The sequence below is a fragment of the Carcharhinus amblyrhynchos genome, chromosome 17 (genome assembly GCF_965287045.1).
Source record: "Carcharhinus amblyrhynchos chromosome 17, sCarAmb.v2.hapA, whole genome shotgun sequence".
NCBI classification, from domain to species: Eukaryota; Metazoa; Chordata; class Chondrichthyes; order Carcharhiniformes; family Carcharhinidae; genus Carcharhinus; species Carcharhinus amblyrhynchos.
This window is the reverse complement of record NC_137340.1, coordinates 21,414,966-21,434,416: the sequence shown is the minus strand read 5'-3', so window position 1 is coordinate 21,434,416 and position 19,451 is coordinate 21,414,966. Positions and strand designations below refer to the sequence as shown.

General features: G+C 43.2%; 1 protein-coding gene across 1 annotated transcript in view; it reads left to right on the top strand.

Moving 5' to 3' along the window:
• Positions 1–9,115: 9,115 nt before the first annotated feature.
• The window catches only part of jakmip3 (Janus kinase and microtubule interacting protein 3), a 212,800-nt gene continuing 202,464 nt past the window's right edge, over positions 9,116–19,451 (top strand). The window contains exon 1 of the mRNA XM_080205603.1: positions 9,116–9,292. Coding sequence (XP_080061729.1) covers positions 9,158–9,292 — 135 coding nt within the window. The 5' untranslated portion in view covers positions 9,116–9,157. The remainder of the gene's footprint in view (positions 9,293–19,451) is intronic.

Sequence of the window (19,451 nt, the reverse complement as noted above, 5' to 3'; positions counted from 1 at the left end):
CTGTTCCCCTGATTAGTGTAATATTAATAGAACTGTTATTGGTGTATATCAACGCAGTTTTAGGCTTTTGGTGTCAAACTTTCTATTACCTGTTAAAAATGCACTGCCTTTTTTTGCTTGTCTAGCAATAGAACCTCCTTTAGTTAGACACTACCCTGCCTAATAAAGCCACAGAGTCTGTGTCGTAGGCTGCAGTTGCTATTTTATGTCCACTTTCATTATCAGGTAGGTTTCATCTTGTTTCACAGAAAGTTAACTTTTTGGAAGTTGTGAAAGCAGTCACTGCAAATATTAGTTCAAACATGGGCAAAGTAATCTCCTGTTGATTACCAATAGGGCCACTCAGCTCCTTACAGCCTTGATCCAAACTTGGAGAAAAGAGCTGAACTCCAGAGGTGAAGTGAGAGTGCCTTCCCTTGACATTAAGGCAGTTGTTGACCCAGTGTGGCATAAAGAGCAAAACTGGAGTCGATGGGAATTAGGGGGAAATCTCTCCACTGGTTGGAGTCATACCTGGCATGAAGGAAGAGGTTTGTGGTTATTGGAGGTCAGTCAACCCAGTCCCAGGACATTGCTGCAGGAGTGCCTCAGGGTCCTAGACCCAAATATTTTCAGCAGTTTCATGAATGACCTTCTCTTCATTATAAAACTAGAAAGATGGAAGTTTGTTGACAATTGCACAATGTTCACCAGAATTTGCAAATTCTCTGATACCGAAGCCATCCGTGTGTATTTGTAGCAAGACCTGGACAGCTTGGGCTGATAAGTAGCAACTAACATTAGGGATGAATAGGTGTCAGGCAGTGACCGTGGCTAAAGAGAGACAATCTAACCATTGCGCCTTAACATTCAATGGTATTACCATCGCTGATTTCCCCTCTATTTACATCCTAGAGATTACCATTGACCAGAAATTGTACTGGACCAGGTACATAAAAGGGCAAGTGGTAGTGTTGTGATATTATTACTGGACTAGTAACGCAGAGACCCATGGTAATGCTTTGGAGTCTGGCTTTGAATCCCACCATGGCAGATGGTGAAATTTGAATTCAGTAATTGAAACACGTTGGCAGGTGTCTCTGCTGCCCAGAATGGCAGGATGCTGTGCCAGATTCATCACTTGGATCCTAATTAATTACGCACAAGCAAGTTCACCTCCAAATCTCCTTGTAGGCCATTTGCTGGTTTGTCTGCCCACCCTCAGCTGACGAGTATGAAGGTCCCGCTGCTATATTTAAACACCAGTCCAGCACACTCAGATCATTCTGCTTCATATCCTCCAACATGTCCAGAACCCCGAGGGAAAAGACTAGCAGCCTCACAGAAAAGGCAGCACCAGTTTTCACCACTAGGGCTTTCGGGGACCTTATTCTGGGAATCAAAGCTCAACAGCATGTCTGCAAGCCCAGGTACGGCTCAAAGAAGCAGACTGACCTCCCCTCTCCAGCCCAGGAGGTCAGTATGACTGCTGCCTGCCCACAAAGTGCCATCCAGTGCAGGAAGAGAATGAATGATCTCACTCATTCTGATATGGTAAGCCCAGTCTCAGCATCCTCCACCATCAAATTCTCAGCATGGCATCATGTATTCAAACAGCTATGCTCTTCATGAATTTCACACATCCATTAGCAGGGACACATATCAACACTCATTCTTTTAACTAGGCTTGCACAACACCACCATCCCATCTGTCTTGTTGTTTGAGCTGCAACATTTGTCCATTTGAGTAAGGCACACCACACACAGGGACCATGCAATCTGTCTGCTCTGTGCTGTCTGATCAAGTACACAAAGTGAGATTGATCCCAGACACGGGGAAGGATGGCAGAAATCATCAGCCTCATTGAGTTCAAGGAGGCTGCTGCAGAGTTCACAGGAGAGGACCGGGATTACTGATGTGGTGACGTACAGCTTGACTTCTCTCAACAACCTGGTACAGATCACAACTTCACCACTTCACCCAATCCTGCAATTCAAAGTGAGCGCTGTGAGCCCTGAATCAGTCTCAGCACAGTCACTAAAACTCTCCTTTTATCGTCTTCAGGTACAAGCAGCCTGCAACCAGCTAGCCAGCCCAGCAGCCCCTCCGAGCCTCAAGAGCACCTTTGAGATTGAGAGGGTTCAGGAAGAACTGTCACAGTGTTCACCCATACCCCCCACCAGTGCGGAGACACACATCTCAATGGGGCATAGTCTCCAGTTAGACTCAAGGTCAATTTCTGGAGAACACCACACGGACACATCCCCTAGGCAGTCAGAGGCAGGGACAGCCCAGCTCTCTGCCTGCCGATGTTCTGCTGCCTGCTGAGTCCATATCAGATGATGGGCCTCTGGAAGAGGCTGTCAGCTCACTGTTAGAGATACAAAAGCAGGCAGCAGAACATCGGGGCAGAGAATTGACTGTCACTCATCAGAGTAGAATGCATGATGGAAGAGTCCCTCCACATTCTGCCTGATCTCATGGCTCCAACATGCGAGCACCTCAAAATCAACATGGGGAGGTTGGCTATCACCATGGAGACCTTGGTCCAGCGAGTCTTCCAGGCTTGCACTTGGCCAGTCACTCCGTGGCCACACACTCTAATAGGCACCATCACAATGTAGGCTACATGACCTCCCTCCAGGTGCCCCATCTCCACCAGGAGTCAAGCTGGCACCAACAGGGAGGATGAACACAGCCAAACACCTTGGAGGCACCCACTCAGGACATCCCAAGGGTGTGCAGCTGCTCAGAGTCCAGCAAGAACATGATGGATGCTCCTCAGGAGAAAGACAGAAATTAAAGACTTCAAAAGAAACCAGGAACCACTGAACATAAAGAGGAATCCGCAAAAAAGATGAAATGACTGACAACAAACTTGAACAAAAAGAATTGCAAAAACTTGATAAAATTAAGTTAAGAAGGAGATTTTAATGAAATAGTGGAGAATAAGCTGAACTCCGTGAAAAATAACTAGACAATAAGAGCAAGTCCAGTGAAGAATTGAATCAGGAGAATAAGAGCTTGATGAGGGGAGGCTTGGCAATAAGAAATTAACTGAAAAGATAAAAGCATTGAAATTGATAGCAGAACCAGCAAGTCAGACAGAAAGAAACTGCAATTATATGCCAGGGCAAGACTGTTGAAATTTTCACGCAAGTGGAAAAGCAGCAAGTTTGTATGGAAGAGTTCCACCCAAGATCATATTTGGAACAGTACATAGTTAAAATTCACCAGTAAAAGTGTTTATGTTTGGACACACTAGCCTTAAGATTTCATCAATGAGCATCAAGAAATGAGTCCAAAAATGTATGGGTTAGGTGGAATGGCCATGCTAAATTGCCTGTTAGTGTCAGAGGGACGAGGTAGGGTAAATACATGGGATTGTGGGGATAGGGCCTTGGTGGGATTGTGGTCAGTGCAGCATCGATGGGCTAAATGCCTCCTTCTGCATTTAGGATTCGATGATTCTAAGAAATGTTTTTAAACCAATAAGCACCAAAGTATCTGATTGACCTGTTGTAGACATAACTGATGTCTATGTGGAAGCAAGTAGTTATGAACTGCCTGTACCGAAAGAGATTCCTGTTACTGCAGTTCCTGTTAATGTCAATCTTATGGAAGTATTTCAGACTGCAGAATTTCACTTCTCTACAAGAAACAGAAAAAGCCCTCAAAGACTCGATTTATAATTGTGCAACTCATCTGGATAATATTTAGTTAGAATTTGGGCTTGAGTAACTTGACTTTGAAGATTGTATAAAAGAGATAAAGGGGAAGGATGTGGTGATTGTCCCTTTAAGGACAATTAAGGACCTGGCTTGACAGAGAAATTTGGGCTGAGAGAGGATAATCATCTCAGAGGGTGGAATCTTCTCTTCAACAGAAGATATCTAGAAGCTATGTAGAACACATATAGGGACTGAGTGCAGTCAATGGGCTGCTCTAGGGCAGCTGCAGGAAGCAGCAGGCCTTTGTACAGTTTTTCCTTGTTAATAAATACCTTTATTGTTCCTGACAAATTCTGAAGTGTGCAAAATCACATATCCTTAACTCCTTTGTTCAGTTGGGAAGATTTTACCAATTGGTACAGTTTGCAGCCTACAAGCACATCCAAAAATTTTGAAAACTCAAAAAAATTATTACAGTGTTCTGCAACTACGCAACAGGAAAATGACTCTTACTTACATGGACAGATAATGCCAACCCCTTTTGAATTTCAGCTGCAAGTGCAACGAATTTGTCACTAATTATTGTTGTTAACTTGTCTATGACAGGTTACAGGTAAAATCATTGCAATAATAACGTGAGCAATCTGTTATGAGTAATGCCAACAAGTTGCACTTTTCCTGTTATATGAATGTAGACAAAAAAAAGTTATTTGTTCAGTGCCAATAAAAGTGAAGCCCCTGGAATTGGGCACAGGATTTCAAGTAGATGATTATCCCAGTGGTCAGAGTGAAGCACACAATGCAAGTTGCCTCCTTTGTCATGCAGCCTGCACAATCCATGGTTACTGAGTGGCTGGGTCCCTCAGCAGAGGCCCAAAATCATGATAGAATGACATGATTTAAATCTAGCCTGCACTGATTGAAGCCAGTTTGCACCTTTTAAAGTGAGGTGCATTGCGGCAGAGACAGTTACCAGAAGTTCTTGTACTAGCCTCGGTGTCAAAAATGTGCAGAACATGGGAGAAAATGTTCTCCAAGGCTATCAGACATTGCACTGAAGGTTTTGGTGGAAGAGATGCAAAGAATTCTGTTTAAAGTTTATTTATTAGTGTCACAAGTAGGTTTACATTAACACTGCAATGAAGTTAGTGTGAAAATCCCTTAGTCGTCACAGTCCAGCACCTGTTCGGGTACATTGAGGGAGTATTTAGCATGGCCAATGCACCCAATCAGCATGTCTTTTGGACTGTGGGAGGAAACTGGAGCACCAGGAGGAAACACATACTGACACGGGGAGAATGTGCAGACTCCACAAAAACAATGACCCAAACCAGATATCGAACCTGGGTCCCTGGCACTTTGAGGCAGCAGTGTTAACTAACTTGTGCCACCATGCTGTCCATAAATGTTCTATATCTACAGGGGGGACAGGAGGCCCTCCAGATATCATGTGGAATGAAGCAGGAGCACATAACTGTGGAGGTCAGTGCTAAGTGTCAAACATTGACAACCTGGACACAGTGCTGAAAAAGTTCAATGACTGTGCATAAGTAGTCAAGATCTGTGAATTCATCTACTACCAATTGTCGCTCTAGCTTCACGCACTGCTCAATGACCCACACCTAATCATTCACCTATCAATCACAACTAACCCATAATATTCAAAGCTGTACTTTATCCATGTGCAAGCCTCACACTCACATCTCAAATTGCACACATTGCCAGCTATTTAATGACAGTCATGACACACAAATAATTGCATCACACTCATTGGCACACCTTTCCACAACATTTCACAGAGAAAGGACAGCTGTTGTTCGAGATGCCAGGAGCTAAAGAAGTTACTTATATGGTGAAGCAAGTGGACTGTTTTGTGCTCATGAGCAAGCATAGTGCTAATGAAAAGGAACAGAACAGATGCGCTCTTGAAGATTTAAGAAATGGAAGTGTGTAGCTTGATGGTGGTAAATGTGTCTGGGAAAATTCAAGTTGAGTGGAACGATTGTTAAAGGACAGTGTAAGTTATGACCTGACATACTGGGGAGAACTGAACCTACTGGGATGCTGGGAGTGACTATGGAACTGTTCCTGTAATTCTACGTATCAGCTAGAAACATGGTGCTAGGCAAAAGGGTTTCTTAAGACATGTTTTGGCTGTATTAGTTAAGGCAAAACATACCTCTTCTGTTAGTTTGATGTTTAGTTCCCTGTTAATTAATGTTATTATGTTGATTTTAACTTCTTTGTTATAGTAAATGTCTTAAAATGCGAAATCTTGTCCTTTGATTCTTCGTCCTTTGGTTGCTAAGAATTAATCTCTTTTTAAAAGTTATCAGTCAGGCGAAATAAATAGCTTGAGTCAGAGGCTGCCTGATTTTCTGCCACTGCCTGCAGCATAATTGAATGTCAGTGGATTTGAATCTGATATCACCTAATGAATGCATTGCTTTGGGAAAGCAGGTGCTCTGTAAACACTGAATGTGTCAAATTGAATATGCATCAATAGAGTAAAGTGTAACTTTTAATATTATTCACAGGACTCATTTGAAATGTTGCATAAGAGTCAGCAGTAAACCTGTCAACATTGTATATTTCTGTCGGCTGTGGAGGCCTTGTCCAGGAAAACACTGTTTTGAAGACAATATTAATAAAACCAAGCTCAATATGTGTTAAATTTGAAAATAATGTTGTCAAAAACTGGCAGAGAACTATTAAACCACAGTCTAATTGGTAGTATTAAAGCTTAATCTATGTGGCAGTTGAAAATGTTGTATCTAAAATTTGCTATCGCTCTAAACAGTATGGGATGAATTCCCTCAGGGATCATGGCTATCATGGTTAGAACCTTAATTTGGCAGCTTTAAAAGTGGATAAGTCTCCAGGACTGGATAAATTGTGCTCTTCCCCCTGGCATGTTTGGTGGCAGGGGACATTCAGTCGGGTGGGAGGATGGCAAGTAGGGACTCTGCCATCTTTCCACCTCCACTGACTGCAAGGCCCATAGACAGCCTTCCTGCCCAGCTCCATCCTACAGCACCACCAATTGAAGCCCTTAAGTGGGCAATTAATGCCACTGCTGATATGAATTCAGCAGCAGGCAGAGCCTCACCAAGTGAGCAGCACAAAATAAATCTATGCGAGGTTATTTTGTGGCCTCCCAGGGGGTCCCCTATTCAAAGGCACTCGGAGCCTGATCGAGGGTCCTGGCATTGGGAACGTGCACGGGGAAGGGGGTGATAGTGGGGAGGATGGGGGGAGATTGGAGGTGTTTCACTTACCCTGGTTGGGCGAAGAAGATCATTCATCTTCTTCCAACACTACTGCCCCATCCTCTTCAGCAGCGCTCTAGCACTGACCAGGGCTGCCGCTGCATCCCAGGCAGGAGTGGTTATCCTGCTGGAAGGCCATCTCCTTGACCGGGGAGAGAGGATGTTCCACCTCTGCTCCACTCTATCCAGCATCCTGGTGAGGGTCCCTCTGCAAAGCACGGTGCTGACCTCTTGGCTGCCATCCCCTGCAGTTGTTGTGGGATAAGTGTTGGGAAGGTGCTGGGAAGCTGTTTATAGCAGCTCCCCATTAAATGTGACTTTAATTTATTCACTTCCCTTTTGAAATGGTGTACCAGGGCAAAACCTGTCCTCATTTGGTTCAGTAGTTACATTGTTGCGGGTTGGGTGAATCAGAGAGACACCCATGGGCTTAAAAATCATTATCAATAAGGCATAAGATTTGGTCCATGCTGGTGTCATCGTTGGGAAACAATCCGGGCACGATCTTACCAGCCGTTCATGTCACGCCCCCGATGCAGTGAGGTTGAAGAATTTGGCACCCAGCCAAATTTCCGTTCACCGCAGTGGGATGGGAAAATTCCGTCGATGTGAACAGCTGTAACATTCCGGCCTCCGTTTTTTGCACCAACCCTCTGCCATTTTTTGATAAGATTTCATCTCTTGACTACATGCTTAAAAGGGGGTTTCCAAGAAATGTGGGTATGAATTTTAAAGTGCCTAATGAATATACCACTTTGGGAAAGGTGCTGCATAAACATTGAAGGGGCCAAATTCAATCGATCGTTTTAAATGTGACTTTAATTTATTCATTCCCCATTTGAAATGGTGTACCAGGGCAAAACCTGTCGTCATTTGGTTCAGACACTAGAATAAAAGCAGACCACAGGTTATTTATCTCCAGTATCATTATTAGATTAAAATTATACTTGCATGACTGAATCTGACATCCTTTCCATTTCAAATGGAGTAGACATCTTATCCAGGGAGATTCTCCGATTAAACTCACTGAAGAGCTGCAGAAACCCTAGAAACGGACAATTTATCCAGACTTTCTGTGGCTTCCCCACCAAAGTTGCAAGCGGTGAGCAGAGAGGAACCTCTGACAAAGTTCGCCCTCTGTGATTGTTACCATGTTGACAATGGTTCATTGTTTGTGCACAATACAAAGTTTCTATGCCATGTTTTAATGATACTGGCACCAAGCCTAAGGAGGCTAACTGCAAACTGAACATGATATATCATATGAAGTGAGAGCATTGTTGTTTCAAGTTGTATCCGCTGAGCTCTGGGAAGCTAAAGGTAGTAATCTCAAAGACACTTCTGATGTTTAGAGAATTTCCATTATTAGGAAAGATCTCACATTTGTTATTGTTATAACCTAACCAATGACAACATGCTGTGAGGGTCAGCTGACCTGATAGACAAGGTAACCAATGGCAAAGTAGTGTGGTGGTCAGCTGACTCGGTTATAAATAGAATGCAGATGGGTTTTGTGGGCAGCATCGTGGCCCAGGTTATGGCTTCAGTGCTGATGCAATCATTAAAGTCTTATTATTAAACCTTTCCTTTGATTAACTTTCGTGAAGTTAGTTCTTGCTATGGCACAGTGGCACATTGGTTGGCACTGCTGCCTCACAGTGCAAGGGACCTGTGTCCAATTCCGGCCTCGGGTCACTGTCTGTGTGGAGTTTGCGCATTCTCTTCATGTCTGCGTGGGTTTCCTCTGGGTGCTCCAGTTTTCTCCCACAGTCCAAAGATGTGCGGGTTAAGTTGATTGGCCTTGCTAAGTTAACCCAAGTGTCAGGGAGATTAGCAGGGTAAATATTAGGAGTTACGGGAATAGTGGCTGGGTGGGATTGTGGTTGGTGCAGACTCAATGGGCTGAATGGCCTCCTTCTGGACGGTTAGAATTCTATGATTCTACTAGAATATCCTTAGTGTTGGATGAGCAACATTATATCATGCCTCAGCATTGCTGTCTGGAATACTGATGTTGTGGTTACATTTGCCAGTAAGAATTGCTGATACATCCAAATTTTACTTTGCAGCTGAGGGCTACGTTGAATGCGGGAAAATATAATGTGCCGTGCTTTATCTTTCTTTTCAAAGGTGGAAGTGAAAATGTAGATGAAAGGCGAGGGGGAAGAGAAGTCTCCAGCTTTGGAACGGAGAGTTCTCTGTCAGGGTTTTTGCCCTCTGGAACACAGCAGCACACAATGTCAAAGAAGGGTGCGGGCGGTCGAGCGAAGGGAGACAAGCCTGATGCCTCAGCTGCTTTGCAAGCTGCCAATGAGGACCTCAGGGCCAAACTGACTGACATTCAAATCGAGCTTCAACAAGAAAAGAGTAAGGTGTGCATTGTCCTTTTCCTAATCATTGTTAATTCAAATAAATTATTGCCAAATCAGGGAGCAACATAGCCCGTTATAAGTGATCTGATATGGGAATTGCTGCAAATGTAGTAGATACTTGGTATGAATCAAATAAGTTCTGTACTTTACGCTGGAAATAACAATGTAAATGCTTGAAAATACATTGGAGATTTGCTCCGAGATGGTGTTACAATCTGCTTTTAACTCCAAATACCTGCAATCTATAGAAAATTCCATGGCTCTTAATTCATTGGATGATTGGTTGCTCATTGCAGTCCATTAAACTAAAATTCCAATACCATCAAGAACTGCAAAAGCATTTAAATAAAATATTAATAGGCTACAATTCTGGGAAATTTCAGGAGTCAAAGGTCTTGATGAAATTCATACACACATGCTGAGGCCATCAGTTTCATACTCAGATGGTCACCGAAGTGCACGTGTGTCTCTGGTGGAGGGGTGGGGGTAAAAGACCTGACAGATCTGCCTTGGGGGATAGGGCCTTGGTAGGATCGTTATTGGTGCAGGCTTGATGAGCTGAATGGCCTTCTTCTGCACTGTAGGAATTCTCTGCTTCTAATTGCCCTTGGGAAGATGGTAGTGAGATTCCTTCTCAAATTGCTACAGTCCATATGGTATAGGTACACCCACAGTGCTGTTAGGGAGGGATTTCCAGGATTTTGACCCAGAGACAGTGAAGGAACTACAATATATTTTCCAAGTCAGGATGGTGAGTGACTTGTAGGGGGAACATGCTGATTAACATTATGATGGGTGTATTCTAATTAATTTATTTGCTCTCCATACTACAACATAAAAATCTTCAGGGGAGTGAGGTGACACACAATATGTGCCCCAAGGCTGGCAAAAACAGGAAATCCCCCTGACCCAAGTCGTTGGTGTAGTAATTCAAAGGCCTAGATTAATGATCTGCAGGTATGAGTTGAAATACCCCTATGGCAGCTGGGGAATTTAAATTCAGTGAATTCATTTTTAACAGTGACTGTGAAACTTTTGTAAATCCCATCTGATTCAGTCGTGTCCTCTATGGAAGGAAATCTGCCCACCTGACCCGTTCTGGCTGACACATAAGACTATAAGATAGAGATGCAGAATGAGGCCATTCAATTCTTCGAGTCTGTTCCACGTTTCAATCATGATTGATAAGTTTCTCAACCCCATTCTCCTGCCGTTTCCCTGTAACCTTTGGTCCCCTTACCAATCAAGACCTTATCTATCTCAGTTTTAATGACTCAATGACATGTAATTCCAATTACCTTCTGAAATACCATGGCAAGCCATTCAGCTGAATCAGTCCACTTCAAAAAAGTTCCAAAATGAAACATAGACTGATGGACTGTTCGGAATTAACCAGACATAGACAGTTCAATCAGTCTGCAACCTCCTTCTGTCAAAACTGGGAGAGTCATCAGAGGCTACACAAGCAACAGCCCGTCATAGTGGTACTCACAGAATTCTATCTTTTAGCCAGTGTATCAGACTCCCCCATCACCATCCTTTGGTATATCCTGATCCATTGGCAGGATAGACCCATGAGAGGTGATAACACATGCTACACAGTCCTGGGAGCCCTCAATATTGACTCTGGATACCATGAAGTCTCACTGCATCAGATCAAACACACACAAGAAAACTTCCTGCTGATTACCACCGACCATCCTCCCTCAGCTGATGAATGACTATTCTTCCATTTTGCACATTCACACCGCTTGAAAGAAATAGTTTAGGCATAGAATGTATTCCAGATCAACTTGCTGCATGACAAAATTTCCATCTTCCCTCCAGTCCCTTTGCCAATTCTCTTAAATCTGTTTTTTTGTTGTTACCATCTTTCCTGCCAACCAGAGACTATTTTTTCTTATTTACTCTAACAATGTCCCTCCTGATTTTGCACAGCTCTATTTAATCTCCCCATAACCGAGAACAAACCGAGACTCACTGGGGGCAATTTTACTGTCTGTTCATGCCACAATTCCACTGCAGCGAAGATGAAGAATTTGGCAACAAGCCAAATCTCTGTTCATTGTAACGGGATAAGAAAACCCCACTGGTGTGAATAGTCAGAAAATTCCAGCCATTATCTCTCCATTTGATCCCCTTTGTGATTGGGATGTGACCACCTCATTTTGCAGCTCCAACTCACCTTGGCAATATCTCAGAGATGATCAAATTGAGGGTGATATTTTAAATCCGTGGCACTTAAGTAAATGCCAATCTTGCTTAGGCTGAATGTATAAACACAGTGTACCCAAATAAAATATGCATGCATGTGAAATATATGACAGTTTCTCAAAGATAAAACATTCAGGGTGGTGTTGATGTTGATATGTGTAAAATACTGTGAGTTATCCAATAACGATACTGTTTACTTAACCTGATTTGAACTAAAAATGTAATTGCGCCTGTTCTATTTACTTCTTTTCTTGAAAAAAAGACACATTGGTCGATTCTCAATTAGATATGTTTGCTTTTACAGATGACAAATTTAGTTCTCACCACTTACTGTTTGTATTGTACACACTTATATGAATGGGAGGATATACTGCATTGCCCACCAAACATGTGGCACGGTGGCACATTTGTTAGCACTGCTGCCTCACCAGGGATCCAGGTTTGATTGCCGGCTGGGTCGCTGTCTGTGCGGTGTTTGCACGTTCTCCAGTTTCAGCGTGGGTTTCCACTGGATACTCTGGTTTTCTCCCACAGTCCAAAAGACATGCTGATTACGTGCTTTGGCCATGCTAAATTCTCCCTCAGTGTGCCCAAACAGGTGCCGCAGTGTGGCAACTAGGGGATTTTCACAGTAACTTCATTGCAGTGTCAATGTAAGCCTACTTATGACACTAAATAAACTTAAACTTTTACATACATGTTCTGCACCATAAGTGTTAATTTTCTGAATGCAGCTCCTGGCATGCAGAAAATAAGTCCTGGAGTTTTCTTGCTTTCATTTTATCAGGTTACCGTGATCAATATTTTATTATGTTCCCTCTGAAAGAGGAAAATAAGGTTGGTATGTCAGTTTAGAGAGTGACCAATTACATAGGAACAGGGAGCAGCCATTTAGCCCATCGATCCTGTTCCTTTTTTCAGTTAGATCATGACTAATTTGTACTTTAATCTTAATTAACTGACATTGTTCCATATTCCTTTGCATCTTTACGTAACAACATTTATAACTCCTCGGGGAACTATTGACAGCTCAGTACAAATTAACAAGTTCCTTGGCAAATAGCAAGTAAATGATAAATTAGTTTCTTTCATGGTGCAACATAAAAGATGGCATGTCAAAAGTTGGAACCTAGCTCTCCTATTGACCAGAAATGTAACTGGACTCGGCATAGTTACATAGAAATGTAATGGACTGTGGCCAGAATTTACCACAGTTCTCGCTGCAGTGAACGGAGATTTGGCTCAACGCCAAATTCTCCAACTTCGGTGCAGCGGGAGCGTGACATGAGTGGCAGGTAAGATTGTGCCCTGTGATTACAAGAGCAGATCAGAGGATTGGAATTCTGTGGTGAGCAACTTACCTCCTGATTCCCAAATGCCTCTTCCAGATATCTGTAAGGCACAAGTCAAGCGTGTGATTGGATACTCTCCACTTACCTGGATGATTGCAGCTCCAACAGCACTCAAGATATTTTACACCTTCCAGGACAAAGCAACCTGCTTGCTTAGCACCCCTTCCACCATCTCCATGACCATCAGTTCCAGGGATCAGGGTTCAATTCCGGCCTGTTTTGGGTGCTCCGGCTTCCTCCCATAGTTCAAATATGGGCAGGTTAAGTGGATTGCCCAAGCTAAATTTCCCTTCAGTGTCCAAAAGTGTGTAGGTTGAATGGATAAGCAGTGGTGAATGTGTGGAGTAATAGAGATAGTGCAGCGCAGAGGGCCTGATTAAGATACTCAGAGAGTCAGTGCAGATGTGATGGTCTGAATGGACTCTTCTGCCTTGTAGGGATTTTATTCTATGACCAACACACAATAGCAGCCCTGTGTCCAATTATAAGATTTACAGCAGCAAATTGCAAAGACTCCTGACAATACCGTCAAACCTGCAATCTTTGCCGCCTAGAAGGACAAAGGCAGCAGACACATGGGAACATCACTACCTATATGTTTCCCTCCATGTCATTCACCATCCTGGCATAGAACTACATTATGTGGGTATGCCGGCGTTGGACTGGCGTAAACACAGTAAAAAGTCTGACAACACCAGGTTTTAGTCCAACCTATTTATTTGATAATATTCTCACAAGCTTTCGAGGGGTTACCCTCTTCGTCAGGTCTGTCTGAGTATGCTCTGTCTGAGGCCAGAACTCTCCATTCACCTGACGAAGAGGGTAACCCCTCGAAAGCTTGTGAGAATATTATCAAATAAATAGATAGAACTACATTGCCATCCCTTCTCTGTTGCTCAGTCAAAATCCTGGAACTCCCTTCCTAACAACACTGTGGTGTACTTACACTGCATGGACTGTGTCAGTTCAAGGAGATGGCACACCACCATCTTCTCAAGGGCAATTAGGAACGGGCAGCAAATGCTGGCCTAGCCAGCAACATTCGTGAAATGAAAAAAATAAAAATAATATTAATGAAATCAGAAGGTATTGGATGACATTGGGCTTTAATATACCTACCTGCCTAATTCTGGGTGACAATAATTTCTGTATTCCACAAGGAGTCAGTTATAGAAGTTAGTAAGGGAGCTAGCCTCTATCATAGACTTGACTCCACGAGGTCTTTATCTTTTTGTCTCCAGTTTATTCCAGGCTTGCTTTGCTGCATTAGTGAATGTACTGGCCACATGTATATTCAACAGTTAACCAAAGAGGTGCGAAATGTGGAGAGCTATGGTGTTTGGGGACTGTAAACCAGAACAGGGTAGCGGGAGTATTGCTTCTTGGAGTTAGCTTGGTGCTTCACGTGGCATTGTCCCTCTTATGCAAAGTATCCAAAAAACTCTTTTCCAAACTCATCTGTATTCCTTTTCTCAATGCGAATCGTTGTCCTTGAATTATGTGCCACCTTTTCAGAGGCAAAAAAATCTTGAAAAGTTGCAATTGAAGGGGCGTAAATGCAGGGACAGAATGTGCCCAATCTCAAGCTCATCTTGGGTATCAGTAAGTGTTCTTACATTTAAAGAGAAGTAAAATAATGCTGATACAAAAACAAGAAGCAAAAACTGAAATTGCGGCAGTAGCTAATTAGTGTTGTAATGATTTGATGTGTAAATCTGTGAAAGGTGTGGTGACAACAGCAAGACGGAGCTCAAACATGTGTCTTGCTTAAGTGTAGGTGTCTATGAAATGCTATGGAAAAACTAGATTGTGTGAATCCTTGGCATGGATAAGCTGTAAATGTTGGCTCATCTTACAGACGTTTTGTGGCAAGCAATCTTAAGCCATAAACATGGCACATGATATGATTGGATAGTCTTACTTCGCCAGATTCCTGAAACGGTTCGTGTTCCCAACCTCTGCCACCTCTGGGCAGAATGGTTCAATGCACATTCTGAATAAAGCCCACATTAATAGTACCCAGTGACTGCAGAAATTCCTTTGCCATTTCATGACTCCGTCTGCCATTAGCTACCACACGGTTTTATAAGCCATGTTTTACTCCTCTCTTTGTTGTAACTTCTAATGGAGTGGCAATTGAACTGGATTGTTGTCTGTTTGAAAGTTTTTACCCTGGAATCCTATCTTGCCCAACATTCTGACTTAGGGCCTTGTGGGGTGGGGGCAAGGAGGAAATGTTGGAGGTTCCAGATTGGGTCCAACCTTCTGGGGAGTTGAGCTGGGCCTGGTGACGGCAGGTATGAGGGGTTCGGGACATAGCATTCAGGCTTGGTAGTCTGGGGAGTTCCATGGGAGGGTAGCTGGGTGGGGTTGGGTGTCCCTTGGGGATGTGAGGAGGCTTGTAAGGGAGATGTGGGAGGGTGTTCCCGTGGGGACAGGGAATCCCCTGGAAGTTCAGGAGTATAAGGGGAGCCCTGTGGTGGGGGTAGTTAGCTGGGATGCAGGGACAGTCCCCTGGGAGTTCAGGGATGGGAGGGGAGTTCCTTGGGGGGGTGGGGTCAGTGTGGGACTGTGCAATAGTTAACCAGAAGTTAGAAGAGGTTTTAATCCTTCTAACTTCTGCTGGGTAACAATTTGTGTATCACAGTCAGAACCATCTGAAATTTGAAATTTAAATTGCATTTTCAGATGATTCTGAGTGCAGGGCAATTAACCTTGGGAAATGTGCACTTCCCAGGCCATTGCCATACAAACCTCACCTGGGAGTGTTTGGGAAGTGGGGTGTCCCTCCTGCATGTTTAGGGTACCCACAATACGATGCCTGAAACTCGGAGGTTACGATCCATTATTTTTAAAACAGTTATAGCCGATTGGAAGGCTAATGAAATATTTTCCCCTGTTCGTGATTGCTTTCTTTTTAGTGGATACCTCCCATTAATTTTCCGAGCAGCGTCAAATGGCTGCGGCATTGTATCTTGGCACTCCTTTGCCTGCATGAATTCGGCCGGAAGCTTGTGTCTTTTAGAAATGCTAATTGTGATGTACGATAGTTTGTCAATACACTTAATGCTTCTATGGATGGCTAGCAAGAAATATGCTGACGCACTACTACCAGAAGCCTGGGTATGCATTTTTATATGGTGAGACATAAACTGATGCATAGGAAATATTATGAGCAAAAGTAGCAGGAGAAATTATTCCTATCTATACATTGGAAAGGGACGGATCATATATTGATGGAAAATATATTTAAATTGAAACAATAATGAATAACACTTAGTTTACCAGGTCCATAAAAAAATCTGCGCCTGCACTGCACCAGACTGTAATTGAAGGAGCGTTCTTCATTCATAGACTATCTCAGCCTTAGAGAGGGCACTGCTTACAGTATTTAGTTAATTTTGAGGTGAATTGAACCAATGATAGCCGGAATTGTCCGACCTCACCCATGGCTGCAGTGAATGGAGCTTTTGCTGAGTGTCAAATTCCCCATTCTCACTGGCACTGGTGGTGGGTGAACGAGACCAGAAGATCCTGGCCAATGTGTCCACTCCAGAGTGGTGTGATGTTTATGCGCACCAGCACAATGAGTTACAAGCACAACCTTCCATTTACACTCTTAAGGAAAGAGGGATGTCTACATGCAGAAAAGAAGTCCTAAGACTGAAGTACCTCCTTGTGCCTATAAACACTACAAACCATCGCACAATGCCAGAATCCTTCTAAGAAACAAATTTAATTGAAGTTCTAGACTATAAACAGGAATAATGGATATAATTTGATTGTTATTTTAGGATTATAACATTACATCAAAAAATATTTATGTGGATGTTACTGGGACTGAATTGTAAGGAGAGGCTGGATAGGATGGGACTTTTTCCCTGGAGCGTAGGAGGCTGAGGGATGTCCATATAGAGGATTATAAAGTCATGAGAGGCATAGGTAAGGTGAATAGCCAATGTCTTTTCCCCAGGGTAGGGGAGTCCAAAACTAGAGGTCATAGATTTAACATGAGAGGGGAAAGATTTAAAAGGGACCTGAGGGGTAACTTTTTCACACAAAAGATGGTGCGTATGTGAAATGAGCTGCCAGAGGAGATGGTAGAGGCAGGTACAATTACAACATTTAAAGACATTTGGACAGGCACATGGATAGGAAAGATTTAGAGTGATATAGACCAAATGCAGGCACGTGGGACGAGTTAAGTTGAGGAAACCTAGACAGCATGGATGAGTTGGGCAGCAGGGCCTGTTTCCATGTTGTATATCTCTATGACTCTAGCAGATTTATGTATGTTCATTCAGTCTTCCCATTCTCTTACAATAATTTTTTAAATCCAAACTTGATCTAACCTAGTCGATAATTCACAATTTTATGCAGTAATGTTTTTCCTTGATGTTACACTGTACAGGAGAGGCTGGCCTTTCACCGGGATTATTCAATGATAAAAGTGACTGTGTGTTGCTGTGTGAGGATGGAACGTTCGGCTCCCACCAATAGCGGGAGTCGTGGTAGCAGTGGAGCAAGATGTAGTGGGAGGCTAAAAACAGCTTCCCAATGTCAAGAAATCAGCTCGGAATCATATTCTCACGACTTTCATGATGGCTTAAAGACGGATTGAGTGTTTTATGTATCTATATCCGGAACTTCATTTGCATCTCATGAATGCTCATTAAAAGCCCAACACACTAGAATCTTGACTCCCTCCCTCCTCCAAAGTTAGCTAGTGAAAATTTAGAATATTATCTTTCATGACTATACATAAATGACATGCACTTGGCGAGGTACCTTTCTTCCTGGTATCTCATTCTAAATTCTTCAAAATGCAGCTAATCAAAATACAACAAAACTTATTCCAACTTATAAATCAAGGAACGTGTTTAATAAAGAAACATTGTTACTCCAAACTTGGGGCCTCACTCTGGGCCACCCCAAGCTTCCCACAGTTCTATTTAGTTCCTTATTTATAGTGAATCAGTTGGTCTGCTGACTATTACATCACTCTGTGATTAGTTCCATGTTTTACTGTGTCAGCTGACCCTTACATCTTGTTCCCATTGGTCACATTACATCCAATACAAAGTTGTCACTGGTTACTTCTCAGGACAGTAAATGCTGCTTTCCCCTTCCTTTCTGAGTGTTGCTGAAAGACATCATAAAAGCAAAATACTGAGGATGCTGGAAATCTACAGAGCTCTGAAAGAGAGTTGTATGGATGCAAAGCATTCCTCTCCACAGACGCTGCCAGACCTGCTGGGTTTTTCCAGCATTTTCTCTTTTCATTATGGAGACATATCAGCCGCCTGTCACGCAAGCTGAGCCGAGGCTAAGCACAGGGGAGGGTGAGAACGAACCAGGACTGGAGCGGGGAGTCAGGGAGCAGAGTGGAAAGTGAATGGCTGTCCAGCTGCCATTTAAATATTGTGCCTAGATGTTGAAGCCTCTGAAGTGACAGCGTGGTGGGTCACTTCCTGGCCTCCCCACCACGAGAACCAGTCCTGGTTCGTTCTCACCCTCCCCTGTGCTTAGCCTCGGCTCAGCTTGCGTGACAGGCGGCTGATATCTCTCCATAATAAAAAGAGAAAATGCTGGAAAAACCCAGCAGGTCTGGCAGCGTCTGTGGAGAGGAATGCTTTGCATCCATACAACTCTCTTTCAGAGCTCTGTAGATTTCCAGCATCCTCAGTATTTTGCTTTTATGATGTCTTTCAGCAACACTCAGAAAGGAAGGGGAAAGCAGAATTTACTGTCCTGAGAAGTAACCAGTGACAACTTTGTATTGGATGTAATGTGACCAATGGGAACAAGATGTAAGGGTCAGCTGATGCAGTAAAACATGGAACCAATCACAGAGTGATTTAATAGTCAGCAGACCAACTGATTCACTATAAATAAGGAACTATGTAGAATTGTGGGAAGCTTGGGGTGCATTTTTTGCAGCAGTATGATTTTCTTGGTTGAACAGCACAAGATTTCATGGTAGTCAGGATGAATTTCGCTTTCACCTCTTGTCTTAGTCTCTGGAATGAAAAGTTCTGCCTATAGTTTGTAAAAGTGTGAAATGAAGGCATAATATACACTGTGTAGAATTATGTAGACTGAAAACAGACATTTGGTGCCATGGATCCTTTGCCTTATTTGATCAGGCAATGTGAGCATCAGTGGTAAAGCAAGGATTTCTTGCCCGTTCCGAATTGCCCTTGAGAAGGAAATGGTGGGTTATCTTCATGAACTGCTGTAGTCCATGTGGTATATGTACATTTGTAGTGTTGTTAGGAAGGGAATTCCTGGATTTTGACCCAGCAACAATGATGGGAAAGATGATGTATTTCCAAGTCAGGATGGTGTGTGGCTAGAAGGGGAACTTGCAAGTAATGGTGTTCCTCTGAGTCTGCTGTCTTTGTTCTTCTAGGATGTAGAGGTCACAGGTTTGGGATGTTGCAGGAGCCTTGGCAAGTTGGTGTGGTGCATCTTGTAGATTATATACATTGCAGTTACAGTGTGCCAGTGGTGACGGGTGGGAGTTTAAAGTGATGGATGGGGTCCCAACCTAGTGGACTGTCTTATTTTGGATGGTGTCAAGCTTTTTGAGT